At 54.1% G+C, this 20,479-nt stretch overlaps 1 protein-coding gene across 7 annotated transcripts in view; it reads right to left on the bottom strand.

Moving 5' to 3' along the window:
* SFSWAP (splicing factor SWAP) overlaps window positions 1-20,479 on the bottom strand; it is a 44,873-nt gene that overhangs the window by 6,605 nt on the left and 17,789 nt on the right. For 3 of the 7 annotated variants that reach the window (XM_055146741.1, XM_055146739.1, XM_055146745.1), the window contains 8 exons: window positions 19,343-19,583; window positions 18,708-18,839; window positions 18,036-18,129; window positions 16,728-16,899; window positions 9,430-9,660; window positions 8,375-8,565; window positions 5,609-5,874; window positions 6-149 (listed from right to left, as the gene is read on the bottom strand). In XM_055146741.1, coding sequence (XP_055002716.1) covers window positions 6-149; window positions 5,609-5,874; window positions 8,375-8,565; window positions 9,430-9,660; window positions 16,728-16,899; window positions 18,036-18,129; window positions 18,708-18,839; window positions 19,343-19,583 — 1,471 coding nt within the window. The remainder of the gene's footprint in view (window positions 1-5; window positions 150-5,608; window positions 5,875-8,374; window positions 8,566-9,429; window positions 9,661-16,727; window positions 16,900-18,035; window positions 18,130-18,707; window positions 18,840-19,342; window positions 19,584-20,479) is intronic. The other 4 variants (XM_055146743.1, XM_055146742.1, XM_055146740.1 and 1 more) reach the window with 3 other exon arrangements.

Raw genomic sequence — 20,479 nt, forward strand, 5'->3', positions numbered from 1 at the left:
CGCACCCACAGCAGCTTCTGGGGCCAGAGCCCCGCGACGCTGTCCCTCGGCCAGCAGCGGCCACGCCTCTCTGATCCAGGGCTGACGGTGCGTTTGGCAAACTCAGGTCTGAGGGTTCTCTTCTTTCCCCTTTGCCTTGGCCTCGTCTACTGTACCCAAAGAAATTTCAGCTCAGCAAAACTTGTGTGAGAATCAGGTAAGGAGAGCCGGCGAGACTCGAGGGCGTCTCCGCCTGCTCGGAACCTGGTGCTGGAAGGAAGCGTGCGATGGCGTGAGGACAGCGAAGGGCCGTGCCCACGAGTCCCAGACAGCAGGCAGAGCTCAGGCTAAACCATTCAGGCTTAGGAGATGCTGGGGTACAAACCCAAGAGTATTTCCTCCTCCCTTCTCACATGTCTGGGAAAGGCCCCAAGATCCTCGGGGCAATAAGCCCCTAGCCAGAACGCAGCCCTCCCCCGCCCCCGAGCAACCAGGGGTGGTGCTCAGTGTGGGACTCCCAACTGCACCTCCCAGAGCAGGTCTGAGATTTACAGCATGAAGCCACTATTTCAGGAAGACCCACAGACAGCAGAAACATTGGGGGATGAGAGGGGGCGCGCAGTTCCTTTAAACTGTTTCTACGGCACCCCACTCAGGAGCTGGAGAGCTCAGTCATCAGGGTGACCCGGCTGGGCAGCACAGGCTTCTGAGCATGGCTTGGTATGAGCCCCAGTCTTGGCATAGCAGGACCCAAGCAGCGCCACGACGCATTGCCCAGGTACTGCTGGCAGTGGTCTTGGACAACCCTCACCCCCACCCCCTCGATGACAGCTCTTTACAACTATGCCAGAGGGCTCACGACCGAGCTGTGGCCCCAGTGTGGAACCCAGACCCGCAAACACCAAGAGCAGCCCGAAAGAAAACTACCTGGATAATATGAATAAACTGGAAACAGTCACATCACCGTTGTTCCAAGATCAGCTTCTACTCTCACCCCTACCCGTGTCGGCCCCGGAACAGGTGTGGCCTGGCTGAGCTGCCTGGGGTGAAGCAATCAGTGCTGAGTTTTCTCCGTCAACTTTAAAAGACGTGATGTGCCCCAGACTCTTCCTGAGACTTGTCACCAGTGATGGGAGTGAGGCTCCCCAGATGTCAGACCCCATGGGGCTCCCTGGCTCGAAAAGGGATGTGGAAGTCCCCATGTCACCCGAAGACTCGAATGAGCCAGTGCCGGTCTGCTCTGTCGAGCTGCCACACTCACGGATGCTCAACACAAATCCGACAAGCAGCTAAACATGGGAAGAAAAATCAGTTCTGACTCCCAAGAGCCCCCAACTTTGGAGTTCGGGGTCGCATGGCAGTGCCTGCTGGTTCTAGACTGCGGCAGAGTGCAGAGGCTATTCCCAGCAGATGGCAGCTCTCTGTGGAAACACGCCCACTTCAGAACTGGGGCTGTCAGCTAAGTGAGTGAACGCTTCTGGCTTTATTCTATCAAGAAGCTCTCTGCTTTCCCCACTAATTAGGCTCTTAATATCCTTGCAAAGATACAGGGTGAGAAATAAGTGTCCCCCCCACCCCGCCACACCCAGCGATGCTCGGGCTCACTCCTGGTTCTGTGCTTAGGTATCACTCCTGGTGGTGCTCGTGGATCCTCAGGGTACCAGGGATTGAACCCAGCTTGGCAGTGTGCAAGGCAAGCACTTTACCCACCGTACTATTTCTCCGGCCTAGAGTCCCATTTTCTAAGCAAACCACCTGTATGATGGGGCCAGAGATCTTGTGAAATGAGGATGAAACAGCCTGCATCAAAATAGACCCAGCTCAGGCGCTGAAGTTATAGGACAGCAGGTAGGTCGTTTGCCTTGCACACGGCTGACCCGGGTTCAATCCCGGCATCCCATATGGTCCCCCCAGCACTGCCAGGAGGAATCCTGAGTGCAGAGCCAGGAGTAACCCCTGAATACCACTGGGTGTGGCCCAAAAACCAAAATGGGGGGGGGGAAGAACAACCCCCAAAGCATTCCAATCCAACAGCCCAGCTCTGGTACTCCCTCCTCTCCCAATAATCCCCACAGCTGCTTCCAATACAACACACACCCAACCCCATATCCTCAGCCATGGCCCTATGCACAACCCCCTCCCTGCTTTCCCAGGGAGCCGAACAAGGGTTCAGCTCTGAGCAGAAGGCCTGAGGATGTGAGGCTCCCCGGCTGAGCCTTCTAAATGTACACTGGGATGAAGCTTCCTCAGGGTCTGCAGCCTCCAGCCCTGCTACGCCCCAGATGGTACTCCCACACAGGAACCTCACTCGGCCCTCCTCCTCAAGGCATCAGAACAGGGGGCCAGAGAGTTCCTGCACCAGTCTGCTTTGGGGTTTGTTACACGAGAAAGGGAAACCTCAATTCACCAGCTATACTCTAAGTGTTAAGCTTGCCTTGCACACAGCCATCCCCAATTTGATCTCAGACACCAGTATGGTCCCTGAGGCCTGCCGGGAGTGAGTCTCAAACAAACAAGAACAACTGTTAAGGGTCAGGAGATGCTTGAAAGGCTGGAGCGCATGCTGTGTGTGGGAGCTCCAGACTGATCCCCTAAGCACCATGGGGTGGGTGTACTCTACCCCAAGACTATTAAAAACCAAGTCAACCATACTCAACTGTCACCCCTCCTCACTCAACATAGAGGGTTGAAACACAAAGGTGTCTAGAACCTTCTTTCATTCAGACACCTCTTAAACAGAGTGACACAGAAACAAACATCAAAGAAAATCTTGTAAGAGAGTTCACCTTCCGTCATGTAAGATAACTAAATTGCTCAAGGTGAATTCTAACCTCAGACAACCAACTGCCCGTGCCACTGAGACCTTAAGGAGACATAAATACTGCCACCAGGAGCCACGTTTCCAGTTCTCACTGGGGTGGACCCTAGCGCCAACACTAGCGTGTGGAACCATTCTGCTGCCGGAGAAGCAACAAGCCCGTTTCCCCAAAGATTTTTCACAGCACTCAATCATTAACACTTTCATAACTTAGTATCTCAAGGTGATTCAATAAATTGAAAAAAAAAAAAAGTTTTTTTTTTCACCGTGGGAGATGTAGCGTCACTTGTCATTCAGATGTGGTGGCAGAATAGACTTCAGCCACAGTGACTAGTTCTATCAGCATAAATGCTGCCCCCATCCTCACTTAAGAAGAACGAACCATGTTCATAACAGCTGCCTGCCCTGCCCCAATGGAAGGAATGAGAAAAACCCTTGGGACCAGAGGGGTCACTCTAAGGAGCTCTCCCAGCTGAAGGCAGTCAATGAGAAAGTCATGACAATATCACTGACAACTTCAATTACTTTGGTTGAATTTTATTCTTTACATTCCAGCAACTCATGGAACTGTGAACATTAACCTCTGTCTCTTTTCAGTTGGTTTCTGGACCACACCCAGCAGTGCTCAGGGCTCTCTCCTGGCAGGTCTCTGGGAAACCATATGGGGTGCTGGAGACTGAACCCAGGTCAGCCATGTGCAAGGTAAGCACCTGCCCCACTGTACTATCTCTCCTAACCTCCGCCCCCCTAACCTGTGTCTTTCTTTCTGTTTTTTTTTGGGCCACACCTGGCAGTGCTCAGGCCTTACTCCTGACTCAGCACTCAGGAATCACTCCTGGGGATCGTATGGGGTACCAGGGATCAAACCTAGGTTGGCTGCGTGCAAGGCAAACGCCCTTGGACTCGATGTCGTGCTCTCTCTCTGGCCCCCTCACCTCTGTCTGCTATAACTCTCTGTTCAGGCGATAGGTCCGTCCTGGGACCAGTGAGCACTGGCAGTGTCTGGATGGGAAAGCAGGTGTAGCTCACAAATCAGGACGCCATGCCAGAAGGAATACCCAATGCCTGACATGCTGTGACTGTCCACAAGTTCCAGGAGCCTTAGGCCACCCCAGACACAGAACGTTAATCTTCTCCAGGTTCTAGACTCTTTCCTATTCTGGACCTCCAGACTATGAACCCCTCCCGGGGTTCAAGACTACTACCTTCCAACACCCCAATCATTACCCTACCCTGGGTCCCAGCTGGCCACAGTCCAGCTTCTCAGTTCTCAGTCTGGATTAGAGGGTCAGCTTTAACGGGTGAAACTGGGGGCCAACTGCTCTGAAGGTAATGTTCCAGAATACCATTTTCTAATGTTTCACCTAAACACAAAACCCAACATTAACAATCTGAGTGAACTCAAAGTCAGCTGTTCTAACTAAAATGAACTAAAATTACCTCATAAACAGCAATTCAGTCAGTGAGATTCAAAGGCTAGGAGAGCCAGGAAAGCACTCTGTCTTTTGCCAGTCAGCTGCAGGCCCGGGTGGGGTCTCCTGAGCCAGCAGCACTGTCCACCAGCTCCTGAGCAGGTGGCGTGAGCTGCTTTTCCAACCAGACCCAAAACAGTAAGTCTGGGAGGATTCGCTCCCATGCATGCACCAGCAGCAACGCTGGTCCAGAGGCTTCCCATCAGAAACACGCTTCCACCTCTGCAGATTCCAGTGGGATAGAAGAGGGGCGGACACGTGACCTGGCACCAAGCATTGAGCACCCTTAAGCTGGAGGGACTCCTGGCCAAGGTGTGAGCAGATGCCACCGAGAGATGTGCTGCGGGGGCCAGGCTGAGCACAGCGAAATCCTGAGGGACCCAGACCAGGGAGGGCGTGTCCTTCTCGTGGGTACAGCACAGCCACAACAAGGCTGGATGTGGCTCAGTGACAGAGAGCAAGTGAAAGGCCCTAGGTCTGTTCCCTGGCACCACAAAACAAACCCCAGACACACTGGTGGGGACTTCCAAAATAAAAAATGTTTCAGTCAAGTTGTTCAGTCTGACTAGAAAACCAAGACTGTGTGTGCCTGTGTATTTAAGGGTGACAGAACCCAAGAAACTAGCCAAAATGCAGAGAGCCAGACGAGTGTCTTTTGTCGAGGCACACCAGCCTCATAGGTGTGGTGGCCCAGCAGGCCTGTCTGGGCAGAGGAAGGGTACCCTTCAAAGGACTCTTCCAAACCCACACCTTTAACCTGGAGCAAAGAGTGGCACCAGGCTCTCAAGGGGGATGGCCACATAACCGCTGCCACCAGCACTGGGGACACCAGGCAGGGCACTGGCGTCAAGGCCGGAAGCTGCTGCTTCTCTGGCGAGACCTTCGAGGCTGTACTCTGATCCCTTCTGTTGCAAGACTGAGTGGAGCCCTCAGCCAGACTCTTCATGGTGGCTGGAGGGCATCTGTGGGGAAGCAGCCCTTTGCCCCCATAGAGCAAGAGCCCGACCCCGTCCATTTTCACACAGAAGTGTGTATGGTTGGCTTCCTTCCAAGATCTGCGAGAACTTAAAAAATCTGTCTTTAAAAAACTTGGGAGCTGGGGGCTGGAACGACAGTGCAGAGTGGGTGGGGCGCTTGCCTTGCATGCGGCCGACCCAGGTTCAATTCCTGGCACCCCAAATGGTTTCCTGAGCCCCACCAGGAGTGATGCTTGAGCACAGAGCCAGGAGTAAGCCCTGAGCACCGCTGGCTGTGGCCCTGCAAGTGCACAAACACACACATGCACGCACACACGAGCACACACACACATTCACACCCCCTCCCCCACACCGGCCCCCACCTGGAGCGCCGCGCCGTCCGGTAGGCACTAGGGAGGCAGTGCCGGGCCTTGGAGTGGGACCTGCACCTGGACTTGGCCGAGGAGTGGTACTTGGGGGAGCGCGACCGTGTCCGAGAACGCTTTTTGTGCTTCTTCTTCTTCTTCTCTTTCTCCTCCTCCCTGGGCGGGTCTCTGCTTCTACTCGAGGGTCCTTCTGGGGACTTCATGTCCACTGGCGGCAGAGACCGCCCCCCAGTAAGCAGAGGACAGGGTACTGCAGAGGCTTCCTGGGGACAGAGAGACGAGACCCTCAGCACACAGGCCTACGGGTACACAGACCCGTCTTGGAGTGAGCCTGCACGTGCAGCAGCCAGGCTTCCCTCGAGGACAGCACCCTAGGTCTGGGGGGTGTGGGGGGGCTGGGGACCTGGGTGAAAGAACACCAGTCACCGAGAGGATTTCACAGTAATCCGAGCCCATGTGGGAAACGTCAGCTCAGAGCAGCAGCCAGACCCTGCAGTGGGAACAGGCCAGGACATCCTGCAAGCACAAGGCAGATGGCAATGTGAACAGACGCGTTCCCCCTCAAACAGGCCTCGCCACCCAGAACTCCTGGTGACAGAGCTGGATTCCAGACTCTGAAGAGCATTTCTTATCTGCTCATCTGCCCACGTCCTCCTTCATGGCATGGGGTTCCACGTCTGCGTCCTCCACAAGCCTGCAGCCCCCCGAGTAGCCATCCCAGTTGCAGGCTCTGCCAGGAGTAGCCCAGGCCTTGGCTGCTGGGGCCATAGGTGGGAAAGCCTAGAGCACAGGTTCTGTATTACGGTAGCTGGTAAGAAACAGACCCTGAAATCACAATTCTATGCAGCTTAGCGACTTAAATTTCTCACAGGTTCAACAAACACGCGTTGATTCTTATTTTCGTTTCCCTTTCTAACTCGTAGGAGCAGTAAACCTGCAGATCATTAGCTTTAAGGAACTACTAGAACACGGAGAATGTCCTGGAGTCTTTATCATTAAGGCAGCACTCCTGGAAGCCGGAAAGGTGCCAGTGTCAAGACTCTGAGCTGTTCTGTTTGTGCGTGCCTGGTGTGGTTGGGGTCAGAGGGCTCGCCTGCGTGCAGGTGCTCGGCAGTTCTCACTCCGGGTGAAAAGGACGTCCACCCAAATGCGGGCTGCTAAAGATAACCCCTCAAGCAGCCCACTCTCCTCACAGAGGCCGGAGTCCAACAGGCACCTAACAAAGGGCGCCCTCAAGACAGAAGTGCACCAGAAACGTGGGTGGAACCACTCCAGACCACTTCACAAGCTGGGGGACAGCAGGCATGGATGCACCCCAGCAGTGCACACATGCTGCCCCCGCAGCCTCCACAGTCACATGGGGGCTCCCCGAGCCCACAGCGCGGACCGGTGGAAAGGTAGGTGGACAGAACAGAGTGCCCTTCGCCCGAGACCTTCCCCAAGTCTCGACACTGTACAGCACACAGGCAGGGCCACTGTGACGTGCCAAAAGGTGACTTTCCCCGACACATGAGCAGTGAAGTGAGGCTGATGCCCACCCTGGCATGGTGCTCGCTCGCAGCAGGAGGTTGCAAGCCTGGCCTAGGGGATGGAGAGCCAGAGGCAGTCCCTGAACAGAGAGAAGCAGAGGGTGGCATGCGGCTGTGGAAGGGTAGTTGCACAGAGCGTTTGGAAAGACGACAGGGCGGCTGCATATCTAGAAGATGTGAAGGGTCCAGGGAGGAGACTCAGGGCTACAAAAATCTCCTGGCACTCGAAGAGTGGCAGGCCCTGGCTTCCTACCCCAGCAGCGCACACAACGAAAAACTCAAAGGTGATAATGGTCAGTTGTGAGGCTGTCTATACAATAAAATGCAATTATTTCGATGGAAAAGACCACCTTTCAAACTTTCCTTTGCTTGGGGGGCGGGGGCGGGGGGTATCACTCCATTCCCAAGTAGGCTGCCCCCTCTCCTGACTCTGGCATGGGGGCCAGTCCAGCTAACCTGAACTGCCACCAACTCAGAGGACAGTTCCGGGTCACCAACCTGCAGTACTGCCAAACGAGAATCTCATTTGTGAAAACTGTCAATTCAAGACTGTTTCAGTGTAATTATTCTGCTACTTACATTCTGTTTGTGTTGAAGAGTTTAACAGCTACAATCTACTAGCATGTAAGTTGATGACCACACTGCTTACAATAGACAGTCAAAGCACATGCGTAAGGGAGGTGGGAGTGCCCACAGCCAGTCACCTGCAGGTCCTGAGGATGCCGAGGTCCCACAAAGACACCCCAACAGACAGTACAGACAGCCCAGCAGGTGGCGGCAAGGGGTGTGCTGGTGCAGTCGGCTGCTCCTCCTTGCATACACTGGCCCCCTCCAAGAAGGGCCCCTGAACTTCCTCTGGCAGCCTCTTCTCCCAGAAAACCACAAGTTCTTAATGGTTGGTGCTGTGTGTCAGACACCGTCCACTGCTGCCACGTGACCCCACATAGCACCCACGCTACAGACCTACAGACAACATCCTCGTCTAACCAGGGTTTCTTTCTGCTGTGCCTGTCATATGTGAGCAGCAAGGCACTGGCTGCACCATGTGAGTCAGACCAAGGGCCAAGTAGAGACACTGAGCCACCTGCCGTTCCAACAATGGCCCGGGGCTCGAGGCTCAAGGGGGCAAGCAGCCAGAGATATGCAAGGACACCGGGGCCAAGTTCTGAGACCAGGACATGTGCCCTCTCCCTCCAGGAACAGCAGTCCCCGTGCAGGGGAACCCTTCACTCACCTCTACACTGCAGGGACTCTCCTCTGTCCTGCTGGCCTCAGCTTCCGGCACAGGGTTCCGGAGGGTCTGCAGGAACAAAGCTGCCTTCCTCTTCCGCTCAGCTTGGAGTTGCTTCTCCTTGGACTCCTTGGATGCCTGGGCTAGCTTCTCCCTGGCGGCAGCTGCCAACCGGTCCTCCAGCTTCTGCTTTGCTGAAGGACAGAGAGAGACAGTAAAGGTGAAGCCTCGGGCCCACAGCCCCATCTCTGGCTACTTGTGCATCTGAGCTGGTGACGCAGACATTCAGGGAGATGAACCTGCAAGCTGAGCGAGCTGCCCCGGACGCTCCCACGGACTCAGCTGCTGGGACTCCACAGCGGGAGCTGGAACAATATAGGCCCCAGGTGGCCATTGCAGGCCCAAGTCCAGAACCTGCCAGCTGTGACAGCTACGGTAAGAGGTGTTCTCCGAAGGGTCCCTAAACTGCCTGGCAACACTGTCCCGTGCAGATGGAAGACAAGCTAGCCTGAGAGCACCCAGTGTGCTTGCCAGACAGGTGCACAAGGACACAAAACCCTCCTGTAAGGGCTCAGGAGGCTGTATGTGGTGCCAAGGATGGAACTGGGGTCAGCTGCATGAGGCCACAGCCCATGCCATTTCCCTGGCCCAGCAGCGCCTCAGTGGTGCTCAGGGCTTCCCCCTGTGTTCTCAGGGGACAATTCAGAGTGCCGGGATTGACCCGAGGTCAGCCGCATGTAAGCAAGTGCCCTGCCCTGCACCCTTTCCGAAAGGCTGCCCCATGTGCTGTGCCTACAGCAAGAGCAACCGCAAAGCCAATGAGACAAGCACTCCTGGGCAGGGTGGAAGCTGGCTGTGGCCATGGACACAGGCCCGAACGGGTCCACGATCTGCAGGGGAAGCCCACCTGGGTGGATGCACACGCCCAGGCTGCCCCCAGGCCCCTGCGGCAAATATTCTCTGCTCCTTGAGAGCCCAGCTGGACACCCGGTGTGGCCACTCAGTCTGCTCCTTGTGCTTTCAGTACATGGTTCATGAGCCGCACCCTGTGGACAGACCTTGCTTGGCTTCCAGCTCCTCCTGAGTGAGCTGAGGCCTCTTCTCCTCCACAGCCACACAGGGCGGAGCGACGGGAGGGTGTGGGGTGGCGGTGCTGCTCACACTCTCCTGCCCTTCCCTGCTCTCCGCGTCCTCATCACTGTCATCATCCAGCTTCACTCGGTTCTTCTCCAGAGGAAGTAAGTCATTTTCCTTGGACTTGATGGCAAAGCTGATCGGAGCAAACGAGGCTACGGAGAAAGGGGAGACGCTTTTAGGAGGCAGAAGGCCTGAGCAGCAGCCTGCAGGCCCTGCTCCCTGGCGGGCCATCGAGGAAGAGGGGCTCGGCTGGAGCCCACCCGACCACATCTCCTCTCTGACCGTGCCAAGCACACCGAGTGCAAGGCTGGCCATCTGCCTCTTGAAACAGCCACTTCCTGCTTGGCTTTCTTTTCTGGGCTCAGTGCAGAGCTGCATCTGCAGACACTGGCAGATGACAGGCTCCCCCATGAAGAGGAGTCTTGAGAGACCCCAGGAGTCTATAGTAGCCTCTTCTTTTTTTGGTTTTTGGCCACATCCGGTGATGCTCAGGGGTTACTCCTGGCTCTGCACTCAGGAATTACTGAGGGCTCAGGTGGTGCTCTGGGGACAACAAGATGTCAGGAGTCAAAGTCGGGTCAGCTGCATGCAAAGCAGGCGTCCTACCCGCTATACTACCTCTCTGGCTCCATGATGTAGCCCATCTTGCAAAGCACAAGAGAGCGCTGGCTCCTTCCAGGCTGTACACTGTGTGCCTGCTGCCTGCCAGCTGGGGAACCTCTAGCCTGTGTGAAAATGTGAACTTAGTCCACGAATGCTTATGTGGCTCTACTTCTCCCGAGAATGTCTGGGTTTCTAATTTCAGGCAGCACAAAGGTTCAAGAGCAAACAGTACTTGTGCTCTCACCAGGACTTGAAGGCCACAGGCTGAGAATGGAGGCTGACTGGTCCGAATAGGGTACCCCACTTGTTGCCACATTTGTCGCTGATGGAGCTATTCAAGTTAACCAACAAGGAGATTCTGGTTTTTGTTTTTGACCACCACCGATCGATGCTCAGGGGTTACTCAGGAGTTATTCCGGATGAGCTCAGGGGGCCATAGGGGGTGCCAGGGATCAAACCGGGCAGGCTGTGTGCTTATGTGGTTCTACTTTTCCTGAGAATGTGGCGGCACCAAGGTTCACGAGTATTGTGCTCTTTGTGCCTACTGCTCCAGCCCAAGAGGGAGGTTTCCAGAGCACAGCACACTACGAATCCAGAGAACCAAGTCGTTTCTGGGCAGCCAAGGGTTGAGAAGGCCTGGCCCTGCTCAGAGACCAGATGGCAGCTGCACTGACCAGCTGACCTGAAGATCTTCAGGTTTCACATTTCACAGTTCTCAATGCAAGCTGGATGTGTGGTAGGCACCAGGGAGACAACACACACCCCTCTGTGAGGTGCCTGGAAAGCTGTCACTTTCCAAGGCCAACGGGCACGGTGCTGCCCGCAGAGTAGCTGTGCTTTCTCCTAGCCCCAAACACCCAGAGCCCAGTTCTCTGGAAGTGCAGGCAGAGCTCTAAAAGGCAGGCAACAACACACGCCTTTTCTACATGCCTGCACCGTCTGTTTTCCCCCATGTTTTTTGCCACACCTGGCAATATCCACGGCTTACTACTGGCGGTGCTTGGAGGACCATATGGGATACCGGGATCAAACCAGCATTCGGTGTGTGTAAGCCAAGTGTCCTATCCGCTGTTCTATTTCTCTGGCCCCGATGTACCTGAACTTTCTCCAAGACCAAAAAGCTAAACCAAACCAACTTTCTATACTCAGTGATCCAATCTGAAAAAGGAGAGAATGAGCTAAAAGTGGACATTTGTGAAGGAACTGGTGCTGAAACCCAATCACAAATAACTTCCTAACTCACGGTGACCAAAAACAAAAAACAAAACTTTTTATTTTGTTTTTTAAAGAGAGAATCTTAAAATGTTCATCAAAATCACTCAAATTAACTTGGAGCAAAAGTATGATCCCCCTTCCCATTTTTTGTTTTTCTTTTTGTGACACACTAGGTGATGGTCAGGACTTACTCCTGGCTCTCCACTTGAGGGACTATACGGGGGACAGGGATTGATTGAACTTGGGTCAGGTGCATCAGGGCAAATACCTCCCTGCTGTACACCCCAAAAGTTTAAGAGTAATTATCAAAGGCCACCACTTGCTTCAAAAAGAAAAGCAGGGGTTTGGCGATGAACAAAAGGGGTTAAGGTTCTTGCTGTGAGGGAGACAGACCCTGCTTCAATCTGCTGCACATCAGAGTCCACCTGAGTCCCTCTAGGAGTAATCCCTGAACACAGAACCAGGTGTAAGCCAGGAGCAAGGCTGGGTACGGCCCCCAAACAAAAAACCAGGTCAACCTCCAAAAGAGAAACAGGAGATGACCATAGAGTCCAAAGAAAGGCTGCAGATGTCTTGTTTTATACACACTAACACAACCATTGTCGGTGCCCACCCCAAACTCCCCCCATCCCAGTTTGCAAAAGGTAGAACTTTTAGGGCTGGAGAATCTAGTACAGTGGGTGGGATGCTTGCGTTGCACACGGCCCATCCGGGTTGGATCCCGGACATTCCATAAGGTCCCCTGAGCCCAGCAGGAGTGACCCCTGAGCACAGAGCCAGGAGTAACCCCTGAACACTGCTGGGTATGGCCCAAAAATAGCCAGGGAAAAAAAAAACCAAAGGTACAACTTTTAGCTTTAGTTTCTAAGCTGTGTGGTCTGCTGATATACACACATAAACAATGTGCACATCAAAACTCAATGTGGAGTCGCAAAACATTTAGCAAGACCAAAGGCTCTGAACACACCATCACCAAAACATAACTCAGATGCAATGCGTCCCTGGGCACACGCCCATGATGCCTTTCCTGTGTGAAGGAGGTCACACGGAAGATAGCAGATCAACTTCCTCAGCACCCTCCAGTACAGACATGCTCATGGAGGTGGGTACCCAAGATGACACAGCAGGGTAGAGCTGGTTTGCGAGGTCACCGGAGCAGCTAGCCCAGCTCTGCACCGAGCCCATTTGAAAAATAAATACAATTTTAAATATCTGTCTCAATGTGTTTATTTTGGAGCCACATCTGACGGTGCTCAGAGCTTATTCCTGGCTTTGTGCTCAGGGATCACAGCTGGCAATGCTCAGAGACCAAACAGGGTACCAGGGATCAAACCTCAGTCAACCTCATGGAAGGCAAGTGCCCTATCCACTATTGCTCTGACCCCTAAGCCTTATTTATTTATTTATTTTCTTTTTGGGTCACAGCTGGCGATGCACAGGGGTTACTCCTGGCTCTGCACTCAGGAATTACCCCTGGCCGTGCTCAGGGGACCAAATGGGATGCTGGGATTTGAACCCGGGTTGGCCGCGTGCAAGGCAAACGCCCTACCCGCTGTGCTATCTCTCCAGCCCCCCTACGCCGTATTTTTAATGATCCACCTGAGAAGCAAAATATGTTGAGTACGCTCTTTTTCTTTATTTGGTTCACTTGTGGGCCACATTGGGGGAGAAGGGCAGGTGGATCTAATATGCATGCTGTTAAGAGAAGGTAGCAGGAGATAACCTGGGGGTGGATTAAGGAAATATGCTTATTTTGTGCCACCCCCAGTGATGCTCAGGGATAATTCCAGACAGTACTCGGGAGGACTGTGTGCAGTGCTGGGGGGGGTGCGGGGGGGGGGTGTCAACCTGGGCCAGCTGCTTGCGAGGCAGTGTCCCACCTACTGTGCTACTCCATCGAGCTTTCTTTTTTTTTTTTTTTTTTTTTTTTGCTTTTTGGGTCACACCTGGCAACGCCTTACCCGCTGTGCTACTGCTCCAGACCCAGCTACTCCATCAAGCTTTAAGAAAGGGTCACTAGGGGCTGGAGTGATAGCACAGCGGGTAGGGTGTTTACCTTGCACGCAGCCGACCCGGGTTCAATTCCCAGCATCCCATATGGTCCCCTGAGCAACGCCAGGGTAATTCCTGAGTGCAGAGCCAGGAGTGACCCCTGTGCATCGTCGGGTGTGACCCCCCCAAAAAAAAAGGGGGTCACTAGACCTTAGGTGGAAGGATGTACTGGTGTCTGTTTTTTCCCTTCTGTGAATGATCTTCTCATGTCCATCTATTTTCCTAGCACCACTGCCTTCTATGGAGCTACCACATTCCTGACCTTATTTCTTACATTTTTTGGGGGGGGGGGGAGATTTCACAGTGGGCCACAGCTGATTGTGTTTGAAGGCCACTCCTGTCTCTGTGCTCTGAGTGGCTCCCAGTGGTGCTCCAGAAGAACCACGTATGCTGAGGGTTGAACTGGGGTCAGCCCTAAGCAAGGCATGCACGCACCGTGACCCCTCTTCCATCTGTCTCTCTGGTCCTCACTTTCTTGCTTTTGCTTTTATTCAGTAAACTCTAACTCGTTTTTGGGCCACAGTCAGTGGTATCCATGGCTATTCCTGGCACTGTGCTCAGAGATGAGTCCTGGCAGTGCTCAGGGAACAATACGTGGTACTGCGATCAAAGCAGGGCCAGCTGCACGCAAGGCAGGTGCCCTAACCCTGCACTATCTCTCAGGTCCTTGGGTACATATTTCACATTTAAACATGCGTTCGGCCAGTAAATACCAGATATGCTTAAGTCTTTTTATATTCTCCCCTGCCACTCCGGCCCCCACCCCCAACTCCTCTCTCTCTCTCTCCCCCCCCTCCTCTCCCCCTAAATCCACAACAAAGAGGCTTCTCCTACAACTGTTTTTATTTTCTTGGGTCATACCTGGTGGTGCCAGGGTTTACTTCTGGCTCTGTGCTCAAGATCATTCCTGGCAAGACTTGGGGACCCTACTGCGTGCTGAGGATCAAACCCAGGTCAGTCTCGTGCAAAGCAAGCCCTCTACCTGCAGTGCTCTCTCCAGCCTCAAACAACTGTGATATCACAAAAATTTCACCAACAAACTTCAGGCACATTCACGCTTTTGTTTTGGGGCTACACCCAGCAATACTCAATTGATACTCCTCACTACTCAGGAATCACTCCTGGAGGTGCTTGGGGGACGCTAGGAGGTGTCCCCTCAATGTACTATGGCTTTGTGAGCAGTGACTCTAGAACATGAACAGCCCCTTCCCGGGGATGTAGCCCAGCCTGCACCTGCAGCTTCGTATGTCCCGGCCAGGTCAACACCTGGTGGCTCTCTTTAACAGCGGCAGCTCCCAAGCCCCAGAGCTGGGCTCTGCAGGCCTCCTCCTCCTCCCTGGTGCTCAGAAGAGGATCCTTCTCTCTTCAGAGGTGACTACTGTCTGGTGAGAGATGGAGCTATGCTTTCTAAAACATTCAGGTTCAGAATACAATCTTCTCTTTAAGCAATTTTAGCCAATTCATATTTTCTCAACCCATTTTAGATTCACTCAAATGTAGAGTTTCATTCTTCTCTGATTTAAAACCGCTATTTCTCAGCTCTTATGCATGTTCATTTTTTCCCCAAACACTAGTCACTGTGCTTCACTGGCCTCTGTCTGCTCCTCGCATCCGACACCCACAGGCTCAGTGGCCCTCTTTGATGGATGCTTTTGGGCCACACACAAGCTGTGGTACTCACAGGGGTCCCAGCCAGCAGAGGTGCCTGGGACCACCAAAATGGGACCTCACCTCATCTCAAATCCACCTCAAGGCAGGTTCTCTGCCATGGAAGCACCCTGGGCCCACCTGCCTTGAGTCTAACTGACTCGGACTCCCTGCTCTTTCCGTTTATGCCTTTCTATGCTTTAAAAAGTTTTTCCTGACTACCGTAAGGTAAATCTAAATCTTCTCAATGCTCTGCCTGTGTCCATCTGCCAGGCAGGCTGGATTCCACCCATCTGCCCTCTTCTCAGCAGGAGAGGCCCCTTCTGTGTGGAGGCCTGCCTTCTACCCTTTTCCTTGGCGACTAAAGGAAAAGTTTGAAAATTGAGGTTTGTAGGGTTTTCTGGTTTGCTTTATGGTGTTCTGAGTTGTGCTCAGGGATCACTCCTGGAAGGCTTGAAGGACTGTATGTGGTGCTGGCGACCGAACCTGGGTTGATTACACGCAAGGCTTCACTGTACTATGGCTCGGCCCCCATCTGCTCTTTCTTAGCAGTGTAAGGATCACACCCAGGGCCGCACACATCCAAGTGTCCACTGCTGAGCAACAATCCCCAGCCCTGAGAAAGTCTGACCCTACCTTCTCAACTGAATGGATTTTTAGAGCACCCCATGTCTCTCAACACCTGCCTTCGATCCTTAAACGTGGCCTTGCCCATGCAGGCAGGCATCCTCCATCTCTCCACACTCTTCCCCAGATGGCAGCTCCAATTCGCAAGACGCCCAGCACTCCCAGGTACTCCTCGGGCGGGTGGAGGTGGCCTGTTTCCAGAGAGCTGGGAGGTGTGGGTGCAACAGCTCAGGCTGAGGCAGGACACGGCTCCTGCCATCTCTGGGGCTGCCAGTTACTTCTGGGTCACTACCCAGTGCCACAATATCCTCCTGAGACACAGAAATAACTCCCCTTTCTGCAGCAATTAATTAAAGAACTTATCTTGGTTTTTGGGCCACACCTGGCTGTGCTCACTATTTCCAGAGGTGCCTGGGGACCATGCTGTAATGGAAATAGAACCCAGGGCCTCACACATGTGCGATCGGTGCTCTGGCACGGAGCCACCTCCCTGGCCCCAGTAATGACTTCATTTTCCAATCACCACAGTCCTCTAGAATCTAAAGGAAAGGCTGGAGTGATAGTACAGAGCGGAGGGGTGTTTGCCTTGCATGCGGCTGACCTGGGTTTGGTCCCCGGCATCCCATATGGCCCCCATGCGCTGCCTGGAGTAATTCCTGGGTGCAGAGCCAGGAGGAACCCCTGAGCACCGCTGGGTGTGATTCAAAAGGAAAAAAAAAATGTTTAAAGGAGGCTGGTGGGGTAGAGCGATTAAGCTACCAGTCCAGGCAGTCTGAGATGAGGTGCCAATGTTTCTGTGCAAACCATCAAGCTTCCCTCGCTTGTCAGACTGTCACCACGGCGCTCTCCTACCTACCAGCAACTCCAGGACCCTCCAATGTGTACCCAGTGAGGCCCAGAAAAACAGACTTCCCTAAACAAAGCCCCAGTCCCTCCACTAGAGGCTGCACAGGCCACTGAGGAGGAAGCAGCCTGGTAGCCCTGGAGCGAAGGTAACTCAGAACATGCCCGAAGGGAGGCTGCCGACTTCCGGTGTTCAGGGCCCCAGCTGCTCCTGCTCAGGCCCACTCTGTACCTTTCACAAGCTTGCCGTCGGCCAGGGTCTTGCCGGAGGCTGCCTCCTTCCTCCCTCCGGAGCTTCCTCTTCCTCCCCCGTCCACGGTGTCCTCAGGCACGCCATCCTCCCCAGCCTCACTGGGATTCTCAGGCACAGATTGCGCAGGGGCCTCCTCCGGGGCTGATGCAGCCTGGACAGAGAAGACGATGCGAGCTCTGCCCACAGGACTTAAGACACTCCTGGCCACTGTGGCAGGCACTCAGCTCCGCGCGGTAGGGTCTCCCTACTGGGGGAACCAAGCTCTGTGAGGCTCTGAAGAGGAGGAGGGTCACCCCACTGGAGGAACCAAGGTCCGTGAGGCTTCGAGGGAGGAGGGTCTCCTTACTGGGGAAACTGAGCTCCATGAGCTCTGATTCTGCCTGGGGAACCAATTAGCCACCCTCGCTCTGGAGACAAAGAACCGAGACCTGCTCAGAATCCCCAAGTTCCCCGTTGCCGGCAGACGCGGGCCCACGTCACCCAGGGTCAGTGAGCCGAGATCCAGTCTGGAGAACCCCACTGCAAAGCAAGGCTGGGGTTCTCCCCTCAAGCCCCATTGAGTGTCCAGAGCACCAGAAAGAGGAGGGGCAGAGTAAGTGCTCCAGCATGAGATGGCAGTGCATAGAACATGACCCACAGCCAGGGGCACAAATCACGCGCTCACTCCTGGTCTCCAAGTCTGCACTTTCCCGGGGCGAAAAAGGCGGGAAACACTGCTGCAATGTTTGGGTGGCTGCAGGACAACAGATGGAGAAGAGACAGCTTTTGCTCCAAGCTGTGAAAAGGGGAGCCAAGGGCAGGAGCAGAGCACAGAGGGTAGGTAAGGCATTTGCCTCGCACCCACATGCCAGCCAAGGTGTGATCCCAACAACACAGATGGCTCCAGAGAGCCAGAAATGAGCCCCGAGCCAGGACTGACCCCTTTGCAGAGTCATGAGTGGCCCACACTCCTCAGCCCCCAAAGGAGAGTCAATCAGAACATCAAGTTTAGGGAAAAAGGGAATTTCTGTTTAAAACATGTTGGGCAAAAGATCATCAAAAATTGTGAAAGAGAAGTTTCCACATATTTAATGACATGTTTCAGCCTGGCAAACTTATCTGGTTTACTCCGCCCTCTCTCAGGGGGGAAAAAAAAAGGAAAATCACTATCACTCAGGAGCCCCCCCCCCATCGCGCCTCCAGGAAGGGGCAGCACCAGACAGTGCACAGTCCTGTCCGAGAACAGGGCAGCAGGACGCGGCGGCCACCCATGCTCGAATCTTCACACCACGCCAGGCGCGTGCGTACCTGGGTGCTCTCCCTGCCTTCTTTCTGGAGGAAGAATTGCTTCTTGAACTCGTAATAGGCATTATACTGGTGCCACGGCTGCAGGAACTCAAATCTGGAAACGGAGAAGGGAAAGCATGACACAGCCACCAGAGCACACAATGACCCCTGGCCTGCAGTGGGTGGGTCTGCTCTGAAACCTGCATCCTGGTCCCAGAGGCGGCTCAGGGTCACAAGGACCACACTATAAACGCAGCCATATCTTATGTTTGGCCACCCAAGGGAAGGAATGTTATAAACAACACCCAGGTGTGTGCATACAATTCCACGGCAGATTCTTAAAAAGAATGAATCCTATCTAGCCTTTAATTTTTGGCAGCTCCAAAATTCTTCCTTAAACAAACAAGGGAGTAGAGATGGCACAGCAGGTACGGTGCTTGCTTTACACGAGCCAATTCTGATTCAATCCCAACAGCCTGCATGGTCCCCCAAGGCTCCCAGGAGTGATCCCTGAGTGTGCAGTCAGGAGTGAAACCTCAGTACCACCGAGTATGGCTGGGAAACCAAACCAACCAACCAACCAAAGAGTAAAAAAAATAGAAGCACAAAACCAAAATCCCGCACATCAAGCACATGCTCCAGCCTGAGCTGCATGAGTCACCTGTTTAACTCACATAGAACCCTTCGTCTCACCTCTGGTCATTCTTGGCCCGAACGCTGGTCTCAAATCTAAGGCCATTCCGTGCCACATATTCTGCCAGCTTGTCAATGACGGGCTGGATGTCCGGCGGTGGGGGAATGATGGCTGCCCCCGGGGCCAGGGCACTGTGAAGAGAGCTGGGTCACTGCCTGCAGGCCCTCCCCTCCCCTCCTTCAAGCAGCATGCCCTGTAATAGATGCGGGCAGTGGGTTTTCCTCCGGGGAAGGCTTGTCCCATGGGAAATCAAATAGCAGTCACCCACTGAAAGCAGGAAACCCCCCCCCCCAAGCACTAAGAATGAAGGTTCACTGAAAGGCAGCTACAAAGTCAGGCCAACTGTTCACTTTTTACTTAATGTTTCCTTTCAAGAATAAAACCAAGCAACGATAAACCAAATACTATTTAGTTTATTAAAAAAATTAAAAAAGAAAAGAAAAGGAAAACTGTCTGCAAGCTCTTCCACCCGCCCTGTGACAGCCAACGGCCTCAGTGGTTCCGAGTGGGGACTGTCCTGGATGCCTGACTCCCAGCCAATCTGCTCAGAGGCCCTCTGGACAGGACTCAGCGCAGCTCACCCTGCTCCCAAGCTCCTGCTCAGGATACACCTGCTACAAAGCCCCGAGCTCACCTTGTGGTGATGGTGGTGGCAGTCACCACGCTGCTCGTCTCTGCTGTGGTCGGAGGTGGCGGTGGTGTGGTCCCGGGAGGGGGTGGAGCAGTGGCCGTCACCCCAGTGGAGCTCGACACAGCCACCCCGGCGGGCAGAGTGCTGTAGTAGGTGGCGACATCCACCCCAGGAGGCGGAGGGGCCAGGCAGTAGGTGCCATCGGGCAGCATGTAGTAACTGTAGTACATGGCCGCCACGGTCGCTGTGGAGACACAGGGGGCGTGAGAGCAGCCAGCAGGGACAGTGCCCCAACACAGTGCCCCTCTGCCGGCTGCAGTGTGGCACTGGGAACACTGCCCAGGCGACAAGCTGTCTGGGCAAACCCAGCAGCACCGGGTGCCCGCGTGGCCCCGTTAGGGGGGTGCCTTCACTCGGCTCTCCTCTGAGCACTCAGTGTGGACGCCACCAAGGCAGATCCCTGGGCTGTACTTGCGGGAAGGGCCCGTGAGGGGACGAGCAAACAGCGTCCTGTCTGCTGCAGGCATGCAGGCGAGTCGACCGAGGGCAGCAGCTGAGGCATCACCAAGCGACGCCTGCAGGCTTACTCATCTTTTGGGAGGAAATAATCAAAACCACCAAATTACAGAAGATTCAATGATTCAATTAAGATTCTGTTCTAGATAAGGAACAGGCTCTGGCCACATAGCTTCAATTTCACTTCAGTAGAGGTTGGGGAAACGGTTCTCCTAATTAAAGCGTTTTATTTTGACTTTCAATGAATTTCTTCTGAAATAGAGACGATGAAAGCTTTCCATTAGAATTCCTGTTCTCATAGCGGAGTGAGTCTTGGCAGCCAGGCAAGCATGCCCCCAGCCGCCACCACTGTCAGGGCAGTTCCAAGCTGCTACCATGCTCTAGCCCCCAATCTTCCAAATGAAAGTCCTCAGTATCTTCTGTACGTGAGCGCTGGCACAAAGCAATCAACCCCACCTCGGCAGAAGGCAGCCGGGAGCATGTGTGTGAGTCTGGGCCAGGCTGGGGTCCCTCTGGCCAGTACACCTCACACAGCCCAGTTGAGCCCAAGGTTCAAGCACGACTGTCACAGCACCATGTGCCAGAAATGCCTGCTTTAGCTAGACACAGGATGCCATCGGGATA

Source organism: Sorex araneus, chromosome 9 (genome assembly GCF_027595985.1).
Source record: "Sorex araneus isolate mSorAra2 chromosome 9, mSorAra2.pri, whole genome shotgun sequence".
In the NCBI taxonomy this organism is placed as follows: domain Eukaryota; kingdom Metazoa; phylum Chordata; class Mammalia; order Eulipotyphla; family Soricidae; genus Sorex; species Sorex araneus.